The 25,949-nt window shown below is 39.4% G+C and overlaps 1 protein-coding gene and 1 pseudogene across 1 annotated transcript; both read right to left on the reverse strand.

Moving 5' to 3' along the window:
- Positions 1-4,328: 4,328 nt before the first annotated feature.
- Positions 4,329-7,954, reverse strand: LOC146472991 (uncharacterized; annotated as a pseudogene).
- A 35-nt stretch (positions 7,955-7,989) lies between these two features.
- Positions 7,990-10,122, reverse strand: LOC146472992 (uncharacterized). The gene is made up of 2 exons (XM_085118881.1): positions 10,102-10,122; positions 7,990-8,730 (listed from the first exon to the last, which is right to left on the reverse strand). Exons 1-2 carry the CDS (start codon positions 10,120-10,122, stop codon positions 7,990-7,992), a joined length of 762 nt encoding a protein of 253 aa, XP_084975007.1.
- Between the last annotated feature and the right edge of the window lie 15,827 nt (positions 10,123-25,949).

Below are 25,949 nucleotides of genomic sequence, written 5' to 3' on the forward strand. Positions count from 1 at the left end.
TGATTCAAACGTTGTGCTTAACTTTTGCTTAACTGAATGCATGCATTTGTGATAATGTATTAATAAATTGTGATGTCAAGTTCATACGTTATAACAGCACCTGCAATAGCGGTAACCGCACGTGTAGATTACAAGAGGCGTTTTGGGAGAAAATGGCGGCAAGTTGGAGACAATAACGAAAGAGAAAGATTGCTAGAGGACAGTCAGGAGATATTGGCTCTTCGCAAACGGTACCGTGCAGCAAATCATGACTGATACCACCAAGAATGAACCTTGGATATGCAGAAGAGGTTTTTTAACCTTGAATCTGAGTACATGCTCCATACTGGCCTTTTGCCACCAGCCAGAATTTCTTGGCGCCGATGGCATAATCGCAGAACTTCTCCAGTAGCGTTTTGAGAATTGATAAGAATACAACTGACAAGGTAAAGCACACGCATTTGCTTCCATCTCTGTTGACGATAGCAAAATAGAGCTGATTAGGTTAACATTGTTCTTCTCAAGCCTGCCAGAATTCAAAGTAAAAGGAGTGTTTTGCGTTGGATGGCCAGCCTTTGCTTGCGTTCCAACATGTTTGTTTTGGTTACCACGATAGGAATTGTGGTCTAGTGCAACAGCATAAGTTTGAATTTGGCACGACACTTGAATCAGCTGTCAAACAACTTGGAGTTAAAGAGAGTTAAAGAGATGAATTTTATAATTAATCGTCACAAGGTATTAATCTCTTCAGAAATTTCAAAAATAAAACAAAAGCAGAAGTATTCTAGGATAAGTTGGCTGCAACGTGACTAATGTCTATGAAGTATGCCGAACTATGAGAAGTTACGAAAAGTTGATAGACGAGAGAGGGCAGATTTATAAGATGGACGTAAGGGAGGAAAAACAAAATCTAAGACAAAGAAGAGAGGAGGATGACATTCAAATGGAGAAACAAAGGGGAAGAAATAATCTACATAACTTTACAAACATTTGTGTTGGGAGAGGTTTAAAAGCCTTGTTTGATAATAGTGGAGTTGTTTTCCCTATTCCCAACCCAGAACAATCCCACAAGCACTGTTAAATAGGGTACTGACCGCTATGCCGGTAAAGGGCTAGTGACAGTCCCATTTATAAGACAAGTTCAAAAGAGCCATGTGACATACAACAATTCCTTGCCTGCTGCCTGTCAGGAAAAAACCCGTCTCTAAAGGAGGAACCTGATCCCTCCTAAATGCAGCGCTAGTCATTACTACAGCCCTGATGGAGTAGGGTTACAAACTTAATGCTTTAATGTTACTCGGCAGATGGAAGCTTAAAAATAAAATTAGCTTTCCAGAAATAATGTAACCAACGTACCCCTGTTCTGAAGCATCAGAATAGACAACAGAATGAAAAGCTTCTGGCTGGTGAAATAGTTTCTTACCATTGAGATGCGTCACATGTGTGTCCCGAAAAGAAAGTTCCTCTATTAATTTAGTAGAAGAGGGAACAATTAAATCCCACGGCTTGCAACATGTGATTTGAATGGCAAAGTGCATGTGTCTAGTATGTAAATAGACACTCGAGCCGATGGCCTGTGACATGGATATTATGCAGCCGGGAACATGAGCCAACTGTCTGGGATTAACTAAATAAGGATTGGTCAAAATAACTGAAAGAGACACTCTAAGTTTAGCAATCCAGCTTTCAGTAACACAACCTATTCTCTGCCATATTGAAAATATGCCCTAGCCATGTCTGTATTTGTTCCAGTTCCCAGCTGCAATTACTATCACTCAAAACAAACCCCAGTTTACACAGATCCTTAACTTCTTTAGCATCTACAGAAGCCGACTCTAAGGGAAAATTCCCGCCCAGGCCATCATTTAAAACCATACAGACCTTCTTACCTGAACTGAACAATGTACTACCATTTAAAACGGTGGGGAAAACTGCGGTGAAGTAAGCGCTGCAGGCAAGGAATACTGTTTCTAGGATTGCGTTGCTGGACTCGAGAATGACCTTGAGGATTTGTTGAACCAAGCGCTACGATTCTTTTCCATTTTGGAAGCACATGTTTCTGCAATCTTGCGCTGAGCTTTTTTCTCAACCTCCTTCATTTTCTTTGCATCGTCATTGTTTTGGGCCAGCTCATTAGCTATGTATTCTCCGATGTTCTTCCAACCATATTTGGAGCAGACGGCTATCAAAATAAGTTTCTGTCTTTGATCTATCAATTTTATACCTTCGTCGAGCTTCGCGATGCATTTGTCATGGTTTGCTGATGAAACAGCGGCTCTCGCCTCATTAATTGTTGTTTTGACCTGTTCGTGACCCTTTTTGGAAGGTATGTGGTTTGGAAAAGCGAATGCGTTTCAGCTCGGTCGTCTGAGAGTTTGACATCTCTTCAAGCTGGCGCTTCATGAAATCAATTTTTGTGTCCATAATGGGCATCTTGGGCTTGCTGCATTCGATTTCTGTTTGAATGGCTGGATCCATAATGTCCTCTTGTAATGGCCGAAGAAAGTGGCCACTAAGGTCAAGAATGTAATAGTTTAAAATAGTTTGAAATAAATAAAATTAACTGATACCGAAACAGAAACAAAAAAAAGAAAAAACCAAACCATAAAAAAATTTAAGAAAACAAAAAAAAGTCACATAACTATACTTTTTATGTCAAAACAAGTACGTACGTAAAGAATTAGCGCGACATCCTTAAAAAAAAATCACCAAAAAAGCGATAAACGCTCTCTCTGCCCCTTTGTTCTTGGATTAATTATTCCTCAGATTCCACCATGTAAACTTTAAGCAGCATAACTGCAAACGTCTGAACATTTCATGGCATCATGTTATGATCTGTAAGAGTATAGAACATAGAAAACTGCAATCGATTCCTTTTTTTTTTACTATAATATGCAAAAAGTGTGGGAGGAATTGGCTGCATTTTTCGTTTAGAAGGCACGCGCGTTACATCTTGCGTCATTTTTATTGTCTGTACTCTTATAGATAATAGATGAGACCCAATCAGTGCAAGAGAATTTTGACTGTTATTGTAAAAATAGCTTTAGAACGTACTAGGGGGTCAGATCATGGGGTAGGCATCAAACATATTTATTGAATGTCTCTTTGAAGTATTGTGTTACTCATTAAATGTACCTTTCGTCAAGATAGAATCCATGGAATCCGTCTGTCTGTTTTAGTACCTTTCGCAGCGTACGCTATGAAAACATACAACGGTTTCATGAAAATGTACCATTTTGTCGAAAGCGGCCCAACTGTGAAAACTCTAAACAGGGATTACCAAACTTATTCTGAAGAAATGTTACGAGAACCATAATTGTAAGAAATACGCTGGAGTATTTTGGCGCTTCATAATTATTACAGGTCAGCTAGGGAAGAAATCTAATGAAAATATTAAAATGTTTAGTACAAGCATTTTTCCCTGAAGTATTTGGGTAGCGGTATTTACCAAATAAAAGTGAAAAACAGCGTATACTCACTCGGCAAACTGGTGACACTTGGATATTTGTTTTCTTTCTGGAAGCACATCGATTTCGAAGAACCCTAGAGGTTTCGAGCTGCTCACGGTCATTGCGCTCTGCCCTCAACTTTTCCAGCTCAGCGAAAGACGATAGGCATCACCCTGTTGTGCTCGTCATCCCTAGACTTTAGCTCTTCTCGCAGTTTCTGATTTGCTTACACTACATCATGGTTAGATTTAACTACCCCTTCGAGAAGAATTGCGTGCTGATCGCTGAAATCCGCCATCTTCTAACTGAACAGTTTAAGTTTGGCGCGCGCGCGGAATTGATTTATGATAAATAATTCTATTCTATGACATCATTCGAACAGAGACCGCTGGTACGTAACTGAGCACACTGTAGACTGTATCAGCGATTTTAATAACATTGGAGGGAAGGAAAGTGCGCGAAAATTTTGTTTTGGGTAATAAAGCGATTCACTGTCTTTACTCGGTTTATTTGTGCTGTCCACCCACCAAGATGCCAAAGAGGATAAGAAAACACCGTGGAAGGGACAAAGGGAATGTGTTTGGATAGGAAAAAAAGGAAACAAAAGCAACGCCTCATGTATCGAAGGAAAACAGTCTGTAAAGAGCTTCTTGCCAATGTTGAAGACGATCGGGAAAGAGCTGGTATGGAAAAGCAGCAAATTATGTACGCATGCCTCGCAGGGGAATACTATAATCGGTTGGAATACCTTTACAAAATGGAACAGATCATGGCCATTCGAGGATGGGTAAGTTGTTCCCAGAGATTGATTGTATACAATAAGATCTAGCTCCTTTCACACAGCAAGGAATCTCAATTGATGTGGATGTAACCTATGATGTTTTTAATTTTTTTTTTCCTTTACGGGTTAACTTTTTGAATTTTGCATCCTCTGCCACCCCCGTCCCCCTCAACCTCTTCCCCCAGTGATACTTCTTGCAAACCATCACAAAATACCACACACCGGAGATTCTGTTCCTTGATTTCGACCACATTTACTACATTTTTGTCCGCATATTTTTCTCCCGCCATATTGGCTGCGCAGAGACCTGAACTGGAACCTGGAAACCAGAATATTTATATTTATTTATAATGGTAATTGAACTGAGTGGAGTGCAGTTTGGTCTGAAATCATACGCGTGATTTCAAAATCAAACTCACGATAGCGCGAGTTTGATTTGAAATCACAAGTATGATTTCAGACCAAAATTGCGCGACACAAAGTTCAATTACCACTTTATTACACCTATTTTGAAATCACAGAGTATCATTGTCAATATTAATATTCTATTTTTGTTACCTCATTTCCATTTTGATGGGCTAAAGAAAGGATGCGATTTACCTACCGCCCAGAAAAAAAAGAAGAAAGCTTGTGACTCGTACATCCCTAAGAAGGTAGCAGAGAAAAATGTATTGCACTGCCACTGTGGACTGCTAAAGTCAAATTCTGGTGATGACAAATGTCCACTTTGCATGAGCAGCACAATGAAGCTGGTGAAAGAGGCTGCTAGGAAGGGAAAAATTTCCCCTGCTTTAAAGACCCTGTTTGACACTGTTTAAAAATGGGTTTTGGACTAAGTTCTATGCAGGTCAGAGAAGCCAAACACATTAAGCTTGTGCAAGTTTAGTTTGAAAACCAAAGGAAGGGCCAGTGCTTATGATCAAAAACAGGCTGGAACAGCAACATAGATTGTAAAAGGAAAAATTGCTTAACAGCTTAAATTCAAAACTGTTGCTCCTAATAGATAGCATTAATTTTATTTGTTTGGTTTGAAAAACAAGGAAAGGGCCGATGCATTGTACCAGCTTGCTGTGATATTGTAAGGGCTGCCCCATGTTGAATAAACAGTAAACAGTGGGCATAAACTTAAATAATCAGCCTGTTCTTAGCATCTGTCATTGAAACCAAGCAGTAAATTCAACAAAAGTCTGATCAAAACAGACTGGAACGGCAACATACTGTAGATTGTAAAAGGAAAAATTGCTTATAATAGCAGTTTAAATTCAAAACTGTTGCTCCTAATAGATAGCATTAATTTTATTTGTTTGCATTGAACCAGCTTGCTGTGATATTATAAGGGCTGCCCCATGTTGAATAACAGTAAACAGTGGGCATAAACTTAAATAATCAGCCTGGTCTTAGCATCTGTCAAAGAAACCAAGCAGTAAATTCAACAAAAGTCTGATCAAAACAGACTGGAACAGCAACATACAGTAGATTGTAAAAGGAAAGATTGGCAACAAGACTCTTTCTCGACATACATTTTTTTTTTATTTTTTCTTTACAAGTATTTAACAATATGGGCCTATTGGACACTGGGGCAAAAAAACGAATGAGACCAGTGCTCTTAATGCCAGCTTGCTTTGATATCAGAAGCGAGTGCCCCAAGTGACATACAGTAGGCACGGACTATGATAATCAACCTGTTCATAATTGCATTTCTTGTTGAAACCTCCCATCAGAAATAGGAAATACACAATCTGATCATAACAGATTGAAGATAATTTTTCTCATACATTTTTTCTGCAAAATGAACATTATCTGCCGCCATGATTTATCTTGTATAAAGTCAATTGAATTGATACTGAAAAATATCATTAATACAATTTAATCCTGATATTAACCATAAAGTATTTTTTAATTGTCAATCAAATTTATTTTGAAATAAAAATTATGTATCAATAAAGTGAATTAAAATATTACTGTCCATCTTTTAAATACCTGGGGAAAACCTTTATACCCGGTGCTACTCCTCACAACATGATTTGTAGCAGACTGATAAAGTTGCTTGGGAAACATGCACGTTACGGTGCTAAATTTGTCCCTGACAGGAGGTAAATTTTGGTTAAAAGAATAAAGAAGAAGTCAGCTGCATTTAACCTTTAAGAATAGCCCATTAGAGTAATAAGGTGCTTTCCTGATGGCGCATCAGTTAACAGGAAGTGATGACATGGCACATCTTCTCACTCAGTAATTTTGTGGTGCTACTCAGTAAATAAATGTAATAATTTTTTATTGCAATTGAATACAAAACCTCTGAGTACTGTTTAATTGACAAAAATACAATTATTATTATTATTATTATTATTATTATTATTATTATTATTATTATTATTATTATTATTATTGCAGTGTTCTGTGGTCATCAGGTCCATCTGTATTCAAGATCCTTGTGCGATTTAATTAAAATTAATTTTGCTATATCAGGCAGGCTGCTTGTGGAGAATGTACTCTATAAACTTAAAGGTGACAAAGCAGCTTAGCTGGAAGTTGCAGATCACAAATTTCTGCTCCAGACTGTTTATGTAACATTTTTATAGGTTGCTTGGGAAACGTAAACACAAAACATGTTTGAAGGGTGGTTTGGAAATTTGGCAAATTAAGCTTTTGGAACTGTAGTATGTTAAAGAAACTGCTCCAGTTAGATGATTCAAATGAATATCAAAACATAATAAAGGGAATATTTTGGTCGCTGGGTGCCAACCACTTATTTTTGTGTGGTTCTCCCTGTAACACAAGACCAGCCACTTATAATAATTATTTTTAACAATAACAACAACAACAACATGATAATGATAATGATAATGATAATGATGATGATAATGATAATGATAATATAAAACGGTCCCCTTCTTTCGTAAGTTTGATAGAAAGCAACTACATTTTTCTCTATTCTTAAAAACACCCTTTTTAAATGCCACTTGCAATAAGACATGGAGGAGTTCTTTTGAGCTCCTTGTTGCTTGATGGACAAAATAAAACATTTTACAGACTGCCAATGAGTAATGTACATAAGGAGAAATTACATTTGGGATTGAATGCTATCCAGCGCCACAGAGACCATTTTTTTTCTCTATCTACTTCAGTTTCTGCTGCAGCGTACCTACAATGAATCCTTTGTACAGGCAGAAAACGTGAAGGTCCATTAGGTACGTGGTCATTTAGTTTCCAGGTTTTAGTTGGGTTATCAAAGCAGTCAGGGTTTTCATCAGCCTTGTGCCACTAAATGCGGGCAAAAACATGCTGCACGAACTTGCCGCCCAACTTAATTGAATGCGAAAAATAGCATAGAACACAACCCGCCCGAAAGGCTAGGTCGGTGAGATTTAAATCCCCTTCTTTTGCTGTCCAAGATGCATAAATTCTTGAAGAACGAAGAGAGCAGCACTCCATTTTTTAACTAAAACGCTGATTACCAATTTTTACCGTAGAGTAGCCCTTGATGGTTTCTGACAAATCCATCCTGGTAATTTGCTTGTCTGGGTACAAACGCTTGTACACAATAAGTAATGCGTCAAGGTCATCATTTTCCATAGCCTGTAACCGATACTCTGATGGCCGAACAAGACCGATGACCGATAGCCTGTAACCGATACTCTAACCCATACTCTGATACTGTGATACTTTTTTTCCACGTCAAAATACTTAAAGCGACGTCTGTGAGAACAGACCAGTCAATCCCTGTGACAGGAGTGACAGTAGACATGTTGCGCATGCCACTTACACTTGACCCTGAATAGTTCATGGCAAACTCCTATCCATGGAGGGGACAATTCCTACAACAATAACGTTTTCCCACTTAAAACGTAAATGTCTTGGCAAGTTTAAAAGGACAAGGTAAAGGACCCCTACAGAATAGTCTTTACTGTGTTTTGTGGGTTGAAAAAAGTCAAAGTTCAACATTAACCCATAATTTCCAGGTGCACTCAAAAATTCTTTCCCGTTATAACTTTGGAGGTCTTTCCAAATCTGGCCATCATAAACGTCCGATAATGTTTCTTCATTTTGTAGCTGATTCCGCCACTCCTCACAACTATTCGGTATCCCTTCTTGTTGGAGAAGCCTTTCTATTTCATCGATGATACCATTACAGCAGTAGTAATGGATAGGGTAGAATTGCTCCTTGCCATCTTTTAACTGGACTCTCCTCACTAACTGTGCATTACAAGGTTGCCTTTTCCCGCTTACCGTGACCAAGTTCGAGCACCTCTTAGCCACTGTCCTATTATTGTCTAGTGTCAGGCATGAATCATAGTGATACAGTCTTGTGCATTTCGGGCAGACAACGTATTTTGTGAATGAATCTCTATCAACATTGATAAATTGGCGAAGTAGGTAAATTGATGAAGGAAAAAGTGTAATCAGTTCAGCTAAAAAGTCATTTGATACTGACATTCTCAGGACTTCAAGAAATTTAACTCTTTGGTTACCAAATACGCCTTTTGGCGTATTGCGTGACTGTCCGCGTGGTACCAAATACGCCTTTTGGCGTATTTGAGAGAGTGGGCGGTGTGGACTCTCATGATCAAGCGCGAAATTATTTCAATGTAACTGTTAAGTCTGTGAAATGGTGGAAATATCTTTACTGGTTTTTTCTTGATACATCTATAATAAATGCTTACATTATTTACGAAGAGTCTGTATCAGGAGCAGAGAAAGTCATGAGCCATCTTGAGTTTCGACTTGCACTTAGCAAACCACTCATTGGCGACTTTACTGGAAGGCGTAAAATCGGAAGACCACGATCCAGCCCTTCCTCATATGTGATTATGTTGGGTGGTCGCTTACCGGAAACAGAAAACAAAAGAATATCTGTAATTTCTGGCCTAAAAAGTGGTCGTGGTCCGTTAAGAAATTTGAGTGGTGGTCGCTTATGAGAGAGCTCTTAAAACAGTATTTAACTGAGAAACAAAACAGTTGTTTACTAGGTGGTCGCTTACGAGAAGTGGTCGCTATGAAAGAGTTGACTGTAGGTATTACTTGGAAGTGTCAGGCCCATAGCAAGGGTAAAACAACTGGGAGGGCTGAGCAAATTGGTTAAACAAAGCTACCACCTCCTGTCACTCAATACAGACCGATTGGGGGAGTTTAAGATGCAACAAGAACGTCAGTAAAGGAGTAGATTTAGTAAGTAAGACAATAAGGTATTTATCAGTAAATAACACAGGCATACTTCGAAAAAAATTGAGTGCTCCTTAGCTCCCACGAGTCTGCTGTGGCTCAGTGGTAGAGCATCTAAACTAGTAATCGGAAGATGTTAGGTTCGATTCCTGATAGCAACACTTGGATTTTTTGTATGGAGATCAGAGGTCATATCCAGAAAGACCTAGTTAAGGAAATTCAACACCAACGTAAAGTCTGTCCACTTGTATGGTTCAGAGACATGGAGGGCAACCAAAGAAACCTTCAGAAAACTGCAGGCCTTTGTCAACAGATGCCTGAGGTTCATCATGGGCATACACTAACCAGAGGCCATAAGGAACGAAGAACTGTGGGTAAGAGCTGAACAGGAGAGAATCAACACCCAGATAAGAAGGCACAAGTAGGGTTGGATAGGGCACACGCTCAGAAAACCAACAAGCAATATCACCAGGCATGCACTGAGATGGAACCCACAGGCCAAGAGAAGTTAAGGTCGCCCCATGAACAGCTGGACGAGAACAGTAGACGATGAGAGGGAGCTTGAAATGCTGGCCCAAAACAGATCGAGATGGTGGGCTGCAGTTTCTATGGACCTATGCTCCACTAGGAGTAGCAGGGAATAAGTCAGTCAATCATGCCTGTGTTATTTGCTTATTCACCAGGCTTAACAAATTCAATCACATTATTTCCATTAAGACAATAACTTTGCACCTGCATCACACTTTTGGTCATTTTGTCGCCATCACTTTACGCGGACCACCATGTGAGGAGGACATCCTGCATGAAAATGTCTGACCACACGGGAGCATGAATTCGGCCAGACATTTCAACCTGACATGGGCCTAACATTGACTGAACACGAGCAGAATGGGACACAGCAATAAAGAACCTAACTAGAACGAGACACCTAACCTAAAAAGAGCAGGAATTAGCAAGACACCAGCAGGACACAAAAGTCTTAAACACCAAGAAAACGAGCATGACACGAGCCTGGCATTAGCTAGACAACGTAAATAATCTGTGATGTAATCAGAAAAAATATATCCGGTCTTATTCCATCCTGAATACGGCCGTACAACGCATATAAACACATAGAAATAATGATTAAATGTTTTATTGATAGATTCATCGAATAAAACTGATAGAATAAAATTATTTTTCTTTACTGTATCCATACAGTGTTAAATTATACATACACAATCTCGAAAAATTAACAAATTTGCGGCGATAATTTCTTATTTTCTTGCATGTGTCAAACTAATTATAAAATATATACATTCATTGCACTAATTGAAGCAAACTTACTAATATACTTATAATTTGCTCAACGTATCCTCGAAAGATTAAATACGACAAAGAAAATGTTCCTTAATATATATTTATGCTGAACAGGAGATAGATCTCTTAGTTGCACGCCACTTCAGTTTCGTGTGTAAATGATCTGGTTAGCCTCGATGGGAGTTAGCTGCTCCTTGCCATTTTCGATGCGATGAGCAGTCATGTAATCTGCAAAATAACAAGTGCAAAAATCTGTGATGCTGCAGTTGTTCTAAATATCCATTCAAATAACAAAAAAGCTATGCTATCAATATAACAATGATAGTGCATTTATACCGCCACGAGTTCAATTGCAAGCAGTTGTGTGCAAAGCCCGATTGCCCGAAGAGTATGATCTCTCACACGCGTTGCGTCAGCCGGCCTTTCAAAGAGCAGTCTTGGGGGAGAGGCAGAGAATGTTGTGGTCTGTGAATATTAAATAAAGTTTATTCAGTTCCAAAAACATAAGTAATGTGGAAATTCGCCTTTTGTGTGTTTTGGTGTGAGTTCAGTCTAATTATTTTGCAGAGAATAGAGCCTGATTCTCAGATGGTCCGAGGTCACTCTGTCAAACTTTATACTAAACATTTCAAAACACTACTGAGTTTTTCATCGCATAAATTAAAAGACAGACGATTTCAATTAATATAAACCGTAATTGATAAAGCTTTCTAATTTAACTCGTCCTCTCCTCGTTTTGGCATCTGAAATGTACCGAACATGGAATGTCTTAGCCATTGGAGCACTTCGGTACACTCAAAAAAATCAAATAGATAAAAAGAAAAGAAAAAAATTTGACACCAAAGGACTGACATTTCTTTTATAACAAGATAATGTAGCTTACCTCTCCCCTTAATCTTTAGGATGGTTGCTAAGAGCCTCTTCTTGCTTCCATTTTCCTCATGCTGCAGATATATTCGACATGTATCTTGCTTGCTTTCAGATCCTCGCAATAATTGAATTTTGAATTATTTTTACGTAATGGGGTGAGAACTGTTCGAAAATAGATTTTCTCTGTGAAACACATTTAGGAAAGCATTTCAACATGGCGAGCAAATGAAAAACAAAGCATTTATGTGCTGCCAAAGGTAATACATTGCCAGCAAACATATAATAATGACTTTTTAGTGGTGAGAACTGTGGCCGAGAAATGTGCGGACATTTTGATGATGTATTGTATCTCTTGTGCATTTCTTACATTCCTGTCACGCACGTAGTAGTTTGTAACAGAATCAATTAAAAGCGTAACAGAATTCTTTTCGTTTCTCTCGCGAGAAAGACCACTTTCGTGTGCCGTGGTTCGAAAACCACAAGTTTATATTTAATACAAATATTTATACTCAATGCATTGTCCTTTTGGTCATCCATATTGACTATAATGTTATCGATTTTTCTTTAGAATATGGTAACAATTCCCAATACGAAACACAAATCGGCGGAAAAAAGGGAAAAAAACACTGGACAAGGTTTTTCAATCGAATCGAAGTCCACGTGCAAAAATTCGGACAAATCCAAGCAAAATCGAAAAACGGGCTGAAATTCGACAAAGGTCCGTTATGCTCCCAGCCCTTCAATTGTAAGTGACCAGTTATTGGTCACTGAGGTGGATAAAATTCATATTAAAACACTCATCTGCAAACTAAAAATCAAATATATCTTACATCATGACAAAAATAATGACAAATAAATGTTTAGCAAGAACCAATTAATGTTGAAAAGAAAGTGCCTTGCATTAACACACAGGTAATCTTGGACAAAACATTGAAAATATTTTAAGTCGGTAGTGTACAAGACAGTAGTTTGAAAATAACTCATGAGGCATATGCAAGATGTGAATCAGTATGGATACTTTTTACATGTAAATTGGAAACTGTGTCCATATTTACACACAGGTAAACTTGGACATAACATTGAAAATATTTTAATTCAGTAGTGGACAAGACAGTACTGTAGTTTGAAAATGACTCATGTGACATATGCAAGATTTGAATCAGTTTAAATACTTCATGATGTACAGTGTATTGGCGTACATATAAACAGTGTACCTGATTGGGAAGGTTGTCCTACAGACACTGAAGACAACCTTAAACAAACTCTTCCAGGTGCTGCATCCATTTCTGTACTTACAACAGCATGTTGATGTGAGTCCACTGCAGCAGGCACTAATATGCCTTTGTAAGGCGCGCGAGAGCATCTGTTTATGATTCTGCACTATATAAGTAATAAATTATTATTTGCTGATGCTAATCTCTGGGCAAGGCTTGTCTTGTTCAAGCAACTGATATGGGGAACACCATATGGTTCACATAATTGGATTAACTGCGGCTTTGAGTAAACAGCAACAACACCATTGAATTTATGCTTTGTTAAAAATCCAACCAGTCTGCCATTTGAAATGGTCTTTCCTGGTAATGGGTCCTTTTGAATTTCCTATCAGTAGAAATATATGTTGGGCCTAGTTGATGTAAATATATTTAATTTTTAGCTTGCGGGAAATAACGTGGGGAAACTATGATGGTGAATTAGGTGGAACAATCCGCTGTCTTTTTGCAGGCGCAAATGTTACGCTCTTGATTTTCTGTCGCACCCGTGTTTGACTTTGCGGGTAATTACGTCCCTTTGAAGAATCATGTTTTAATGCATTATCTCACCTGAAATGGAATTCGGTCATTCTTTTGAGTGAGCGTCTTATCTCATTGCATTACCCGTTTTCTCAGCTCTGCAGTTTTTTAAGGATTTGTGCCACTCTGTAGTCACGGAGATATTGGCATCCCATTTTTACATAGCGCATGATTTTCTTTTGCATGTTGTCAATAGTTTCCTGGAAATCAAGTACGGAAAATGTTACAGTGTCTACTATTAAAAAAGATGTTAATGGAAGCCACCTTTATGTGAATATGCTAACAACGGTGTCTTTAAAGTTATTGCATAGATTTTAATCAAATCTTTTTTACACATAATATAAGATTAATTGACGGACAATAGGAAAAATTTGGACTTACAAGAAGCATCGTCAACTAGAAAAAGCAAGGGGTAACTCGCTTTCATACAATAAATACCTTTCTGTCATTGGCATCCTTGGAGGGAAAACAAGTTATCCATGGGGTTTCCAATTCCTTGTTATTTACCATCTCTTCGCATGCATTCATCATGAGTTCTTGTTTGAATTTTTGCAGTGCCATTGAATGCATCAAGTCCACTTGAAGCTGTTCCATGTGCATGAAAACCGAGAAACACTGATCCGGACAAGTCCTCTCTCTCTAAACAGCTTCAAGGATCGTTCTACTTGCCCATCCTCCAACGTGCCTGACTTTAGCCTTTCCATGACCAGTCATTTCAGACACGTCAGATCTGGCTCTTGATGTTCTTCTTCGTTTAAGCGGGTGATGGTATGAGCTAACTGGCCAATAAGCTTTTTGAACATCGCTCCGATGTCTATGGCTTTTAACATTTGTAGGCAGCTTACTTGTGTGCTGTTAAAAAGGCCTTTGATATATTGTTGAAAGAGTGGTAAATTAAAGAACGTGTGAAGTTTAGCAGTGCAGCCAGTAAAACCTGCATGCGAAATGTTTACAATGATGTCGTCTGAATTTTCAATTGCGTAGTCCTTAAACATTTCATGAAAATGAAACCATACCAGTTGGACGAAAGCTGCTGCCTTCTCTTGTAATCTTCTGAAACCAGGATGCAATTGTTTTTGTCCTTAGCAAACTCATTTAAGGGCTTTGCAATTTTCATTGATGCAAGGATATCCGTAGCGTTAAGAGTGGCTGCAGGGCTCGAAAGTTCCGAATCAGGCTTTAGCAGTGCATCATACACTTGAACAATTTCTGTTACGGGCTTGCCATCTTCTCTTTGCAAAATAAGATGCAACTGGTCCATCACAAAGTTCCAGGGGAAAAGTGCACGTCTTGGCAAATAGACACTGTGGCTTGCACGTTGAAGCATTGAAGTGAGACCTTGGTGTGCATCTGCTTGTCTCTTTTAAACCATGTTTGCTTCTCGATTGTAATAGGACCAACGCCCGAAAACAATACTTTAAGCCAATCTCCAAGACACTCCTCAAAGACACCTCAACTGCCGTTTCTCAATTCCTCATTCAAATTCCACACTAGCATGACCGGGCAGCCTGGCCTTAAATGTAGCACTGAAGAACCTGGCCAATTCATTCCTCTCGTTTGATTCGTGTGTTCAGCCTCAAAGGTGAACTCTGGGAGAGGGAGATTCTGTTAGGCCAGTCGATTATGCAATGCTACTGGTAACCTTTCAAAGTAGATGTAAGTAATTTCGTCTTGAGGTGTCTTGAGGGGTCTGAAAAGAGATCTAAGATATTCCAGGGTGTTTTTCCTGCATTTCCCAACTCTGATATCTTTCAGTGCAGTGAGAAATTCAAGGTTGTTTTGTTGAAGGACATCAGTCACTTCATAGCAGTGGGGTTTAGCGGTCTGGAATATTGGTGCATGGTAAAAACCAAAAGGACGATTACAATGTGTCGCTCAGACAGTGGTGTACTGCATTCACCAGTTTGAGCATACGCTGACTTGACATGCTGGCCTCGTCCCAAATCAATACGTTGCATTTACTTACTTTGAATATTAACACTGTTTTTTGTTGATCGTTCCACAAGCTGATTCCATGAAAGGTCTTCAATTGCTAGTCAGTAGTAAGAATGCACGGTGGACATGACTCCAGGATCATACACCGTGCATGCTATGCCACTGGAGCATGCCACAGAAACCTTTTTTCTAACAGCCTGAAGATTGCTTATGATTTCTCTCACAACAGTTGACTTTCCAGTTTCCCTGACTGGTTAGGAATAAATTACGACCCTCACTAGCCAAGGTTATTATCTCCGCCTTTCCGTACGACAAGGAAACGCTCATTCTGCTGATCCGACTTGCATCTTTCCCAGACAAACCATCCTCATGAATGTCGTGAAGAGCGTGTTATTTTAGAGGACAACAGTGATGACTCATGATGGTATGTTAACCGGACGCAGCATGTTTAAGAATAATTGCTCCTTTATTGTTTATTACAAAAAATTTCTGGTGGCTAACGTGGATAACCACGGGTAGCTAATACGCATATCGCAGGATTTTTCCTATTTTTCCAAGTTTAGAGGAATGACATCGACTATCACTTTCATTTTAGATAGGGCGCATTAAAAAAAGACCCGCAAAATATCCCAGTGACCAATGAATTATAGAACCTTACGGCGTATAACTTGAGAGTAAATTATAGTAAATTTCTGGCAGTTATGTTAAGAAAAAGATTAATATATGGTAATGGCTGTCTGAGATAACTAGATCATCTGTCCTAGCGAGGCATTTATCAAAGGAGAAACTATATAAGAGTCCCTATACTCTCAATACATTATTCCTGTTGCACACCTAAATGATCTCTTTAATAATTGATGAAGATGTATTTGGTTCTGTTGTATTTCCGTAGTTACTTTATTTAGATGACTAGCTCGACTTAAAGCTTAAGAAAACAAACGTGGCTGCTGTGAAAAGCACGAGGTACAAGACTCTAAAGTTGACATCATCTAAAAGTCATGAAATGTAACGAAACGTTAATAGCATAATGTAACATGTCCCCTGTTAAGATGGTTTTAGAACCAAAATGTCAAAAGTATTCATATGAAACTGAACCGTAAAAGTTTTTGTGGTCTTAAACAGTCCACAAATGTCTGGTAAAGTTAAACAGGATTATATACAAAGTCTGGATTCCTGGTTGGCTTAATTAGACGCCCAGAGCGTGATCTGGTTAGCATTGGTGTTAGGTCTGCTGGTGTTCTGATCTTTTCAACATCAGGATTTTTCTTTGGCATTGCTGCATTCTGGTTGGTACTGGCAGGTGGTGATTTTGCCAAAGTAGTCGGTGTATCTGCTGATGGGCGTACTGGTCCTTGTACTTTAGGAATTGCTGAGGCTGCATTATCATCTGACAGTTGAGCCGGGTATCTTACAGGTACCTGTGGCTTGGGTCGCTGCTGTGTGATAGTGATGTAGCGTGGCTCGATGTCATGTTTGTTACATCGGAGCCTTCTATTGTTCTCGTCATTGGTGATCATATATGAGTCTGGTGTGATATCTTTGGACTCAACGTATCCTGGTTTCCACCCATTTGAATTGTCGTCAGTAAACCAGTGACTTAAGATGTCCGGAGTGCTTGTCCCTAAGGTGGGTCTTCTGTTGATCATTTAGAAGCGCTGGTGTCAGCCATGCTGAGACGGGTATTGATTCGCCTATTATGGAGCAGTTCAGCAGATGATGGTAGAGTGCCACTCACAGGATTGTCAAGGTAAGTTGTGAGAGCTTTGGTGATGTCGATGTCACTGGCACTCTTTTTCAGGATCTGTTCCATTGTAGCAACTGCCCTTTCTGGTCTCCAATTGTTTTGATGGTAGTATGGGCTGGATGTTAAGTGCCCAATATCAAGCTGGTCACAAAAGCGTCAGAAGTTGTTAGATCTAAAGCGTGGGCCATTGTCAGAAATAATCTTCTCAGGTAGTCCAAACTTCCTGTAGATATTGTTCAACACTTTTGTGACAGCTTCAGTTGTCTCTCTCTCAAGAATGTCATAAATGAGATAGCCAGAGAAGTAATCAACTGTCACTAAGGCAGGTTTAGCTCGAAAAACAACCAAATTCATGCCCAGGATTTCCATTGGACGTGTTGCTGAGATCTGTCTCTGGAGGTCTGGGCTTCTTGTTGCCATGCCTTTGGCATTCATCACACTTGTGAACCATGTCTGTGATGTCATCCTGTAGGTTTGGCCAATAAACACTGCGTCTTGCACGTTGAAGCATTGAAGTGAGACCTTGGTGTGCGTCATGTAGGCAAATGAGAGTTGCAGGTCTCATACTTGTAGGAATAACAACTCTGTTGCCTTTCATTATGAGTCCCTCACGAATTGTCAGTTCATCATGGAAACGCCAGCATGGATGCAGATGCTCTGGTATATCGTGCATGCTATTGGGCCAACCAGTGAGGTTTACATCTGTAAGTTCAGCCAAAGTGGGGTCGGCTTTTATATCCTCTTGTAGGGATTCCAGTCGGGTTGGTTCCACCTTCAGGACTTGTACAATGCTGACGTCTAAACCAGGGATTTTTCTGGCGCTGCCTTGTTCAACAAGACGAGAGAGGGTATCAGCAAGGAGCACACTCTTGGATCCAATGTACACCACTTGGATGTCATATTTGGAGAGACGTAGCAACATCCACTGGAATCTGCCTGGAGCGAGGCTTATTGGTTTCAGAAGGATGTTCTGTAGGGGTTTGTGATCAGTTTGTACAGTGGTTTTCCAGCCAAAAGTGTATGTGTGCAGTTTCTTGAAGGCAAACAGGCCTGCCAACAGTTCCCGTTCTATGTTGGAGTAAGTAGCTTCAGCAGGAGTAAGTGCCTTACTGAGAAAGCGTATAGGTTTGCCGTCTTGGATAAGAATGGCACCAAGGTCTTTCAGAGATGCATTGGTTTCAATAACGGCTGACTTGCTGGGTTCATAGCGAGTAATCTGAACAGCATTAGCAATCTCATTCTTGATGGTGTCTAGTTTCTTTTGCGTAGCACTCCTCCATAAGAAATGCATGTCACGTTTTAGCAGGCTTTGCATCAGATGTGTTTTCTTGGTTAGGTTTGGGATAAATGTTGACATGAAATTCACTGTACCAAGGAGGCATTATAGCTCTTGCCTATCTTGAGGAGCAGCAAGCATTGCACTGCTCTTGACTTTCTTTAGACACAGTTTCATGCCCTGTAGAGTGATGATACGTCCAAAGTACTCAAATTCCTGTTTCTTGATGCAGCACTTATTTGGGTTAAATTTCAGCCCTGCTTTGCATGCTCGCTCAACTGTCAAATCAAATGTCGTGACGTTCTTCGGTGGACCCTTGTACTTTAACATCATCTGCACAGGGAAATGTGCCAGGGACACCAGAAAGAACCTGATCCATTTCTTTACAGAAGATTTAAGATGACGCTGAGAGCCCAAAGCGTAAGCACACAAAGTAGTATTTCTTAAAAGGTGTGTCAAATGCAGTGAGAAGTTGACTCTGTTCATCAAGTTTTTCAGTCCAGAAAAAAAAGTTTTTTAGTCCAGTAACCACTTTTTGCGTCAAGGGTGGAGAAGTACTGGCCATTTTTGAAACTGTGAAAAGCTTCCTCCCACGATAGTGTAGTGAACATTGCCGATCAGGTACTTATTTAGGTTGTAGGCTGTTGTATTCCTGCCAGGCACTACTGTAAACATCACAACAAACAAGTGAAAGAGAAGCACACCTGTTCGGAGTGGCAAAGGACAAGAAGAGATTTTATTCCGCTGGTACAATGTACTCCACATGGCCTGCCTGAACTCAAAGGTCTTCGGTCGCAGCACTCTAGTGGGGGCCATTCTCCCAGGGTGCCGTGATTGTTGATTAAACATCATCGAGTGTACTTCTTGGCCAACATTCTCGTTCTATAATCAAAGATAAATTTAACAAAATCTGCAATCCACTTGTTACGGTTGCCCCTCCCTCCCCCATTTTACACCAACTTACCCAGTCGAGCACAGCAAGTTGAACCCTCATCTCGCTTGTCCGGTCACCAAAGTGAATTCTTTTCGCAGCATAAACGAGGATGACCACATGAAATGACTCAATGTAGAAGGTGTCATGGCACTGTGGGGAGTGACGAAAAAGAAAGTGAAATTGTCATGCATAAATTAATAGCTAAAGAAGTGCTTGCAGGGTCAACTGCCTTCCACGGCCTCCCTAGCTCAGACATCCATAAGTTTGTCATGTACAGAACACAAAATTGTATGCAGACCAAGAGATAATCATAAGGGTTTTTGTAGATGGCGGTCTTCATCGCTGCAGCTCTGTAGGCTTGGACTGCTTTAGGGTCTGTAATTATCTTTTTGGTACAAATGTAATCTTCGTCTTTGCACTGGGAATCATGGTGACATTGGTCATGTTTTCCCTAAGGTAAACATATAAAACACAGACTGTAACTGATTTTCACTTCAAATCTTTTGAGTGATCACATGAGACATGGAAATGAAATAATTATAATTTAGTACGGACATGTTAAGATGTCATGTGACAAGGATGAAGGTGACAAGGATCCATTTTCCTTTTGAGGGGGGGTACCCTTCCCTATTTACTTATGCAATAATGCATTGAACAGAAATATAAATTTTAACAATTTGATGTGTATTGTAATTTACACAACTATTAAGTGTTCATCATTTACCTGATAATGGTCCACAATGTTGAGCAGAGATTGTTGAAAGCCCTCAGGAGTTCCATCATTATTACACATTGCTCTGTAGAAAGTGGGTTTTGGTGGCGTTTGCTGTTAAGTAAACAAATGGCATTTTTTACTCTAAAGATGCCTTTAATTTGTAAAGAGTGTTATTTTATTATTAACCTGTGATCATGCCTTAATTTAGTTGTGCTCTTACGTTTTCTATTACGGCGCTCACTAAAATTGGGCCTGAAAGAAACCTTGTACGAGTTGTCAGCGCTCACGTCATCACCCGACCAGATTTTCCTATAACGGAGACAGATAAACATATAGAGTGTATATAGGGTTCAAGTAATTTACTTTTTTATGATTTACACCTCCTAAGTTGCATAGGAGTCTTGCTTTTAATTCAATAAGTTACAATAATTGAAGGACTGAGAGCATAACTGACTTATGTCCAATTTTAGCCTGGTTTTCGATTTTGCTCGGATTTGTGCGAATTTTTGCTCTCCCAGGTTTTAAAAACATATCGCGGTTTTACAATCGTGCACAAAACTCCTTGAGGAAACCAAACACAAATAGCGAAAAACCACTTGCTTACTATTTCTCTCTTGTTAATTCTACCACAGAACTTTACTTCTCTCTCCCACCCCCTCCCCCTATGCAATGACAACCGTAAACAGATGAAACAACCACTCACTTACTTTTTCTCTCGTAATTCTACCACAGTTACTTCTCCCTCCCCCCTCCCCCCTATGAATTGCTGATTTGGAAGGTGATGCTTGCTGGGAGACTGTTCGTGACCCAGAAAACAACATTGAGTTTGGGGGGGGGGGGGGGATGTGGTGGTTTGCTTGTTTACCAGTGAACGTGCTTGGAAGGGTAATGTTGTTAGAGATGTTGTCCACGTCTTACTCGTCGGTTAAGAGGACTCGGACTGTGCGTTCTTGTTGTAAAGTGACTGTGCGTATTTGGGAAGTGGAAACATTGTAATGTAAGTTACGGCTTGCGGTCAGCCAAGTGGTGTGGTGCATATTTTTGCTTTGTGCATTAACAAAGTCAAGAAAGTTACTCTTTTTAGCTGTAGGTTAAGCGTGGCGCAAATAGCTTTAGCGTGATTTCACAAAAATCCTAGTTCCAATTTTGTGTTTTCCCTTCAAGGCGATAGAACCAACTAGTAGCATAAGGAACTTCAAGCAACACCGTCACATTATTTCATTAACATGGTTGTAACTTTTTACTTAACCGTTAGGGAAATAACTGCACTTCATACAAAGACCGCTCTCTTGAAAGCCAGCAAAGCCTTAAGTCACGCAGTGCGTGACATAGAACTTGTTTTCTTTCAATTCGTAATAGTACTCGCCCTCAGTTCTCGCTTATTCAAATGGTGTTGCAGGGAAGGAAATGGCTTGTTTCGATATAAAGTTTTCTCTCAATGAAAAACCGATTTGTTGCCCTTCTATTCTACTCCTTTTGATCACAGCAAAAGTGCGTCTTAGTACTTTGGCAACAGTTCTCACCCATGTTGCAATAAAGAAACTAATTGAATTTTAAATTATTTTTACGTTACGGGTGAGAACTGTTCGAAAATAGATTTACTCATTTAGGAAAGCATTTCAACATGGCGATCAAATGAGAAACAAAGCAGTTATGTGCTGCCAAAGGTAATGCATTGCCAGCAAACATATAAAAATGACTTTTTAGTAGTAAGAACTGTGGCCGAGAAATGTGCGGACATTTTGATCACGTATTGTATCTGTTGTACGTTTGTTACGTTCCTGTCACGCACGTAGTAGTTTGTAACAGAATCAATTAAAAGCGTAACAGAATTCTTTTCGTTTCTCCCGCAAGAAAGTCCACTTTCCTGTGCCGTGGTTCAAAAACCACAAGTTTATATTTAATCCAAATATTAATACTCAATGCATTGTCCTTTTGGTCATCCATATTGACTATAATGTTATCGATTTTTCTTTAGAATATGGTAACAATTCCCATTACGAAACACAAATCGGCGGAAAAAAAGGAAAAAAAACATTGGACAACGTTTTTCAATTTAATTGAAGTTCACATGCAAAAATTCCGACAAATCCAAGCAAAATCGAAAAACGGGCTGAAATTCGACATAGGTCCATTATGCTCCCAGCCCTTCAATTGTAAGTGACCAATTATTGGTCACTGAGGTGGATCAAATTCGTATTAAAACACTCATCTGCAAACTAAAAATCAAATATATCTTACATCATGACAAAAATAATGACAAATAAATGTTTAGCAAAAATCAATCAATGTTGAAAAGAAAGTGCCTTGCATTAACACACAGGTAATCTTGGACAAAAGATTGAAAATATGTTAATTCAGTGGTGTACAAGACAGTAGTTTGAAAATAACTCATGAGACATATGCAAGATTTGAATCAGTATGAATAATTTTTACATGTAAATTGGAAACTGTGTCCATATTTACACACAGGTAAACTTGGACATAACATTGAAAATATTTTAATTCAGTAGTGGACAAGACAGTACCGTAGTTTGAAAATGACTCATGTGACATAAACAAGATTTGAATCAGTTTAAATACTTCTTGCTATGCAGTGTATTGGCATACATATAAACAGTGTACCTGATTGGGAAGGTTGCCCTACAGACACTGAAGACAACTTTAAACAAACTCTTCCAGATGCTGCATCCATTTCTGTACTTACAACAGCATGTTGATGTGAGTCCACTGCAGCAGGCACTAATATGCCTTTGTAAAGCCCGCGAGAGCATCTGTTTATGATTCGTGCACTATATAAGTAATAAATTATTATTTGCTGATGCTAATCTCTGGGCAAGGCTTGTCTTGTTCAAGCAACTGATATGGGGAACACCATATGGTTCACATAACTGGATTAACTGCGGCTTTGAGTAAACAGCAACAACACCATTGAATTTATGCTTTGTTAAAAATCCAACCAGTCTGCCATTTGAAATGGTCTCTCCTGGTGATGGGTCCTTTTGAATTTCCTATTAGTAGAAATATATGTTGGGCCTAGTTGACGTAATTTAGCTTGCGGGAAATAACACGGGGAAACTATGATGGTGAATTAGGTGGAACAATCCGCTGTCTTTTTGCAGGCGCAAACGTTACGCTCTTGCTTTTCAGTCGCACCCGTGTTTGACTTTGCGGGTAATTACGTCCCTTCGAAGAATCATATTTTAATGCATTATCTCACCTGAAATGGAATGCAGTCATTCTTTTGAGTGAGCATCTTATTTCGTTGCATTACCCGTTTTCTCAGCTCTGCAGTTTTTTAAGGATTTGTGCCATTCTGTAGTCACGGAGATATTGGCATCCTCCCGTTTTTACAAAGCGCATGATTTTCTTTTGCATGTTGTCAATAGTTTTCTGAAAATCAAGTACGGAAAATGTTACAGTGTCTACTATAAAAAAAGATGTTAATGGAAGCCACCTTTATATGTATATGCTAATAACAGTGCCTTTAAAGTTATTGCAAAGATTTTAATCAAATCTTTTTTACACATAATATAAGCTTAATTGAGGGAGAATAGATAAAATTTGGACTTACAAGAACCATCGTCAACTAGAAAAAGCAAAGGGTAACTCGCTTTCATACAATAAATACCTCTCTGTCATTGGTATCCTTGGAGGGAAAACAAGCTATCCATGGGGTTTCCAATTCCTTGTTATTTACCATCTCTTTGCATGCATTCATCATGAGGTCTTGTTTGAATTTTTGCAGTGCCATTGAATTCATCAAGTCCACTTGAAGCTGTTCCATGTGCATGAAAACCAAGAGGCACTGATCCGATATATGGACAAGTCCTCTCTCTTAATTGACGTGCCTCTGTTACTTCTACCTGAACAATGTCTGTTACGGGCTTGTCATCTTCTTTTTGCAAAATAAGATGCAACTGGTCCATCGCAAAGTTCCAGGGGAAAAGTGCACGTCTTGGCCAATAGACACTGCATCTTGCACGTTGAAGGATTGAAGTGAGATCTTGGTGCGCGTCTGCTTTTTTCTTTTAAACCGTGTTTGCTTCTTGATTGTAATAGGACCAACGCCCGAAAACAATACTTTAAGTCAATTTCCAAGACACTCCTCAAAGACACTTCGACTGCCGTTTCTCAATAAGATCCCAATTGTTCTGAAAAAATTTGAGGCGTCCAGCTACCTGTGCTGGGGCAGAGTTTATTGGTAAGAGACTAAGAGACCTACCCTTGTTCACTGGCTGATTGAGATTTGGCTCGTGGGAGGGAGAAAGTCCCTTCCACGTTGTTGAAAAGGATGGCGTCTGGTTTGCCAATGTCCTTGGCGGGCCCCACGTGGAGGGGCAGGCCGAAAAAGCTGTTGCCCCACTTTCTTCCTAGCTTCATTTATTGCTTTCGCTGTTTCAGGCTCTTTAAGTTGCGACTCAAAACCTTTGCCAAAGAGATCTTTGCCTGTATCTGGAAAATCCTGCTTACCAAGGTGAGGACTGCCACCCTAAGTTTCTGTGAAATTGTGGCTGAAGCGTGACCAGCCAACTAAATTGACCTTTTGATTACTGCCATGAGGCCAGTCCCGTCCTATCTTGAGAAATGGATGATAGAAGATAGAGCATCAAGCTTGTCTATTAAGGGTTAGTTGTTGCAGTGCCCAGAGGGCCCATAATGTCAAGCACTTTATCTTGAATCTCTCTCAACTTGGTGTCGGGGCCGGTTAGACCGCCCATGAGTCCAGGAAGGTAAAAATCCAAGCGTAGAGTGAATGGTGCATCCACGTTGGGTCTAGGGTAATCTTTAAGGATCTGACGCCTGTCAAATTTTCATAATGACTTCCTTGTTGTGCCCAGAAAGGTTGAGAGCTGTTCCGAAGCCTGACATCTGGCTGCAATGGCTTCCATACTGTCAGAATAGTCTCCCTGAACTGCCAATTCATCGGTAGTGTCGCCAATGTTTATAGCAGGCTCGATTTACCGGCGAAAGGGAGAATCAAGTGTAAAATGTTTACCCAACTGGGTAGCACTAGTGGAGTCAACAGACTTTTCCCACCAAATCTCCTGGGCCATCAAGCTCACTGCCGAAACGCTTAGTTCCAGGTAGTTCAGGACGTGTTGCGGAGCCACTAGGCTTTCCTGGGCTCTGGGACAAACCTGAGACAATAGCTGCGGAGATTGCTTGGATAAAACCTTGGTCGGCTAACAGCGCCTGACCTAAATACTTACCTTTAACACAGAGATCCATAGAAGGCTGTGAACGTCTCTGGGATGGTAAATCGCCGGTATTTTTGCCCGTTTTCTCCAATTTATCAGCCATGACCGACTTTTTCTGTTTTTTTTTTTCTTGTTTTCCTTTTGGTTGAATTCTGTAGATCGCTGTTATTGGAGTGAAATATAGTTGGCATTGGATTGTTATATGGAGTCAAATGTTTTGAAGTGTAATAGAACATTTTATTTTAAAAAAGTGATAACTTGCACAACTTTAAACAACATGTAGCTAGAAACAATAAACTAAAAAGTGGACAACATTGCACCAGTAAAGCAAAGTTAATAATTTCCAAAATGATTAAATTGTTTTGTTTTGAAAATATTATTAAAGCATCATTAAATCATTGCGTATATGAGATGTCTATAGATTTAATGAATATAATGGACTCTTTACATTAAGTAAATTTTTAGATTAATTTCTTACGATATTGTACCAAGAATGCTTCAAACATATCTCGAACAGTCCTGGCAATCTCAGCATTTCCACGAAACAAATTCTTCCCCAAGTCCAGGGGTGCCATAGAAATGAAATGATTTTCCACTGCCATGTTTGAGCTGGTAAAAGACAACAACATCTTAATCACAATATGTGTGAAAAATGTGGAAGCATTTAGTATTAGAATCTACAAATTGTTTAAATACAAGAACTACACACCAATTATAGAATTAGCAGCAACAATTATAATTAACAATTTTTATTCTTGTAAGTGTTTTTAAAAAATAATGATCATGTTTTTTTACCTAATACATGTAGTAAACCTG

The sequence above is a fragment of the Pavona decussata genome, unplaced genomic scaffold, assembly GCF_977016875.1.
Source record: "Pavona decussata unplaced genomic scaffold, jaPavDecu1.1 SCAFFOLD_95, whole genome shotgun sequence".
In the NCBI taxonomy this organism is placed as follows: Eukaryota; Metazoa; Cnidaria; class Anthozoa; order Scleractinia; family Agariciidae; genus Pavona; species Pavona decussata.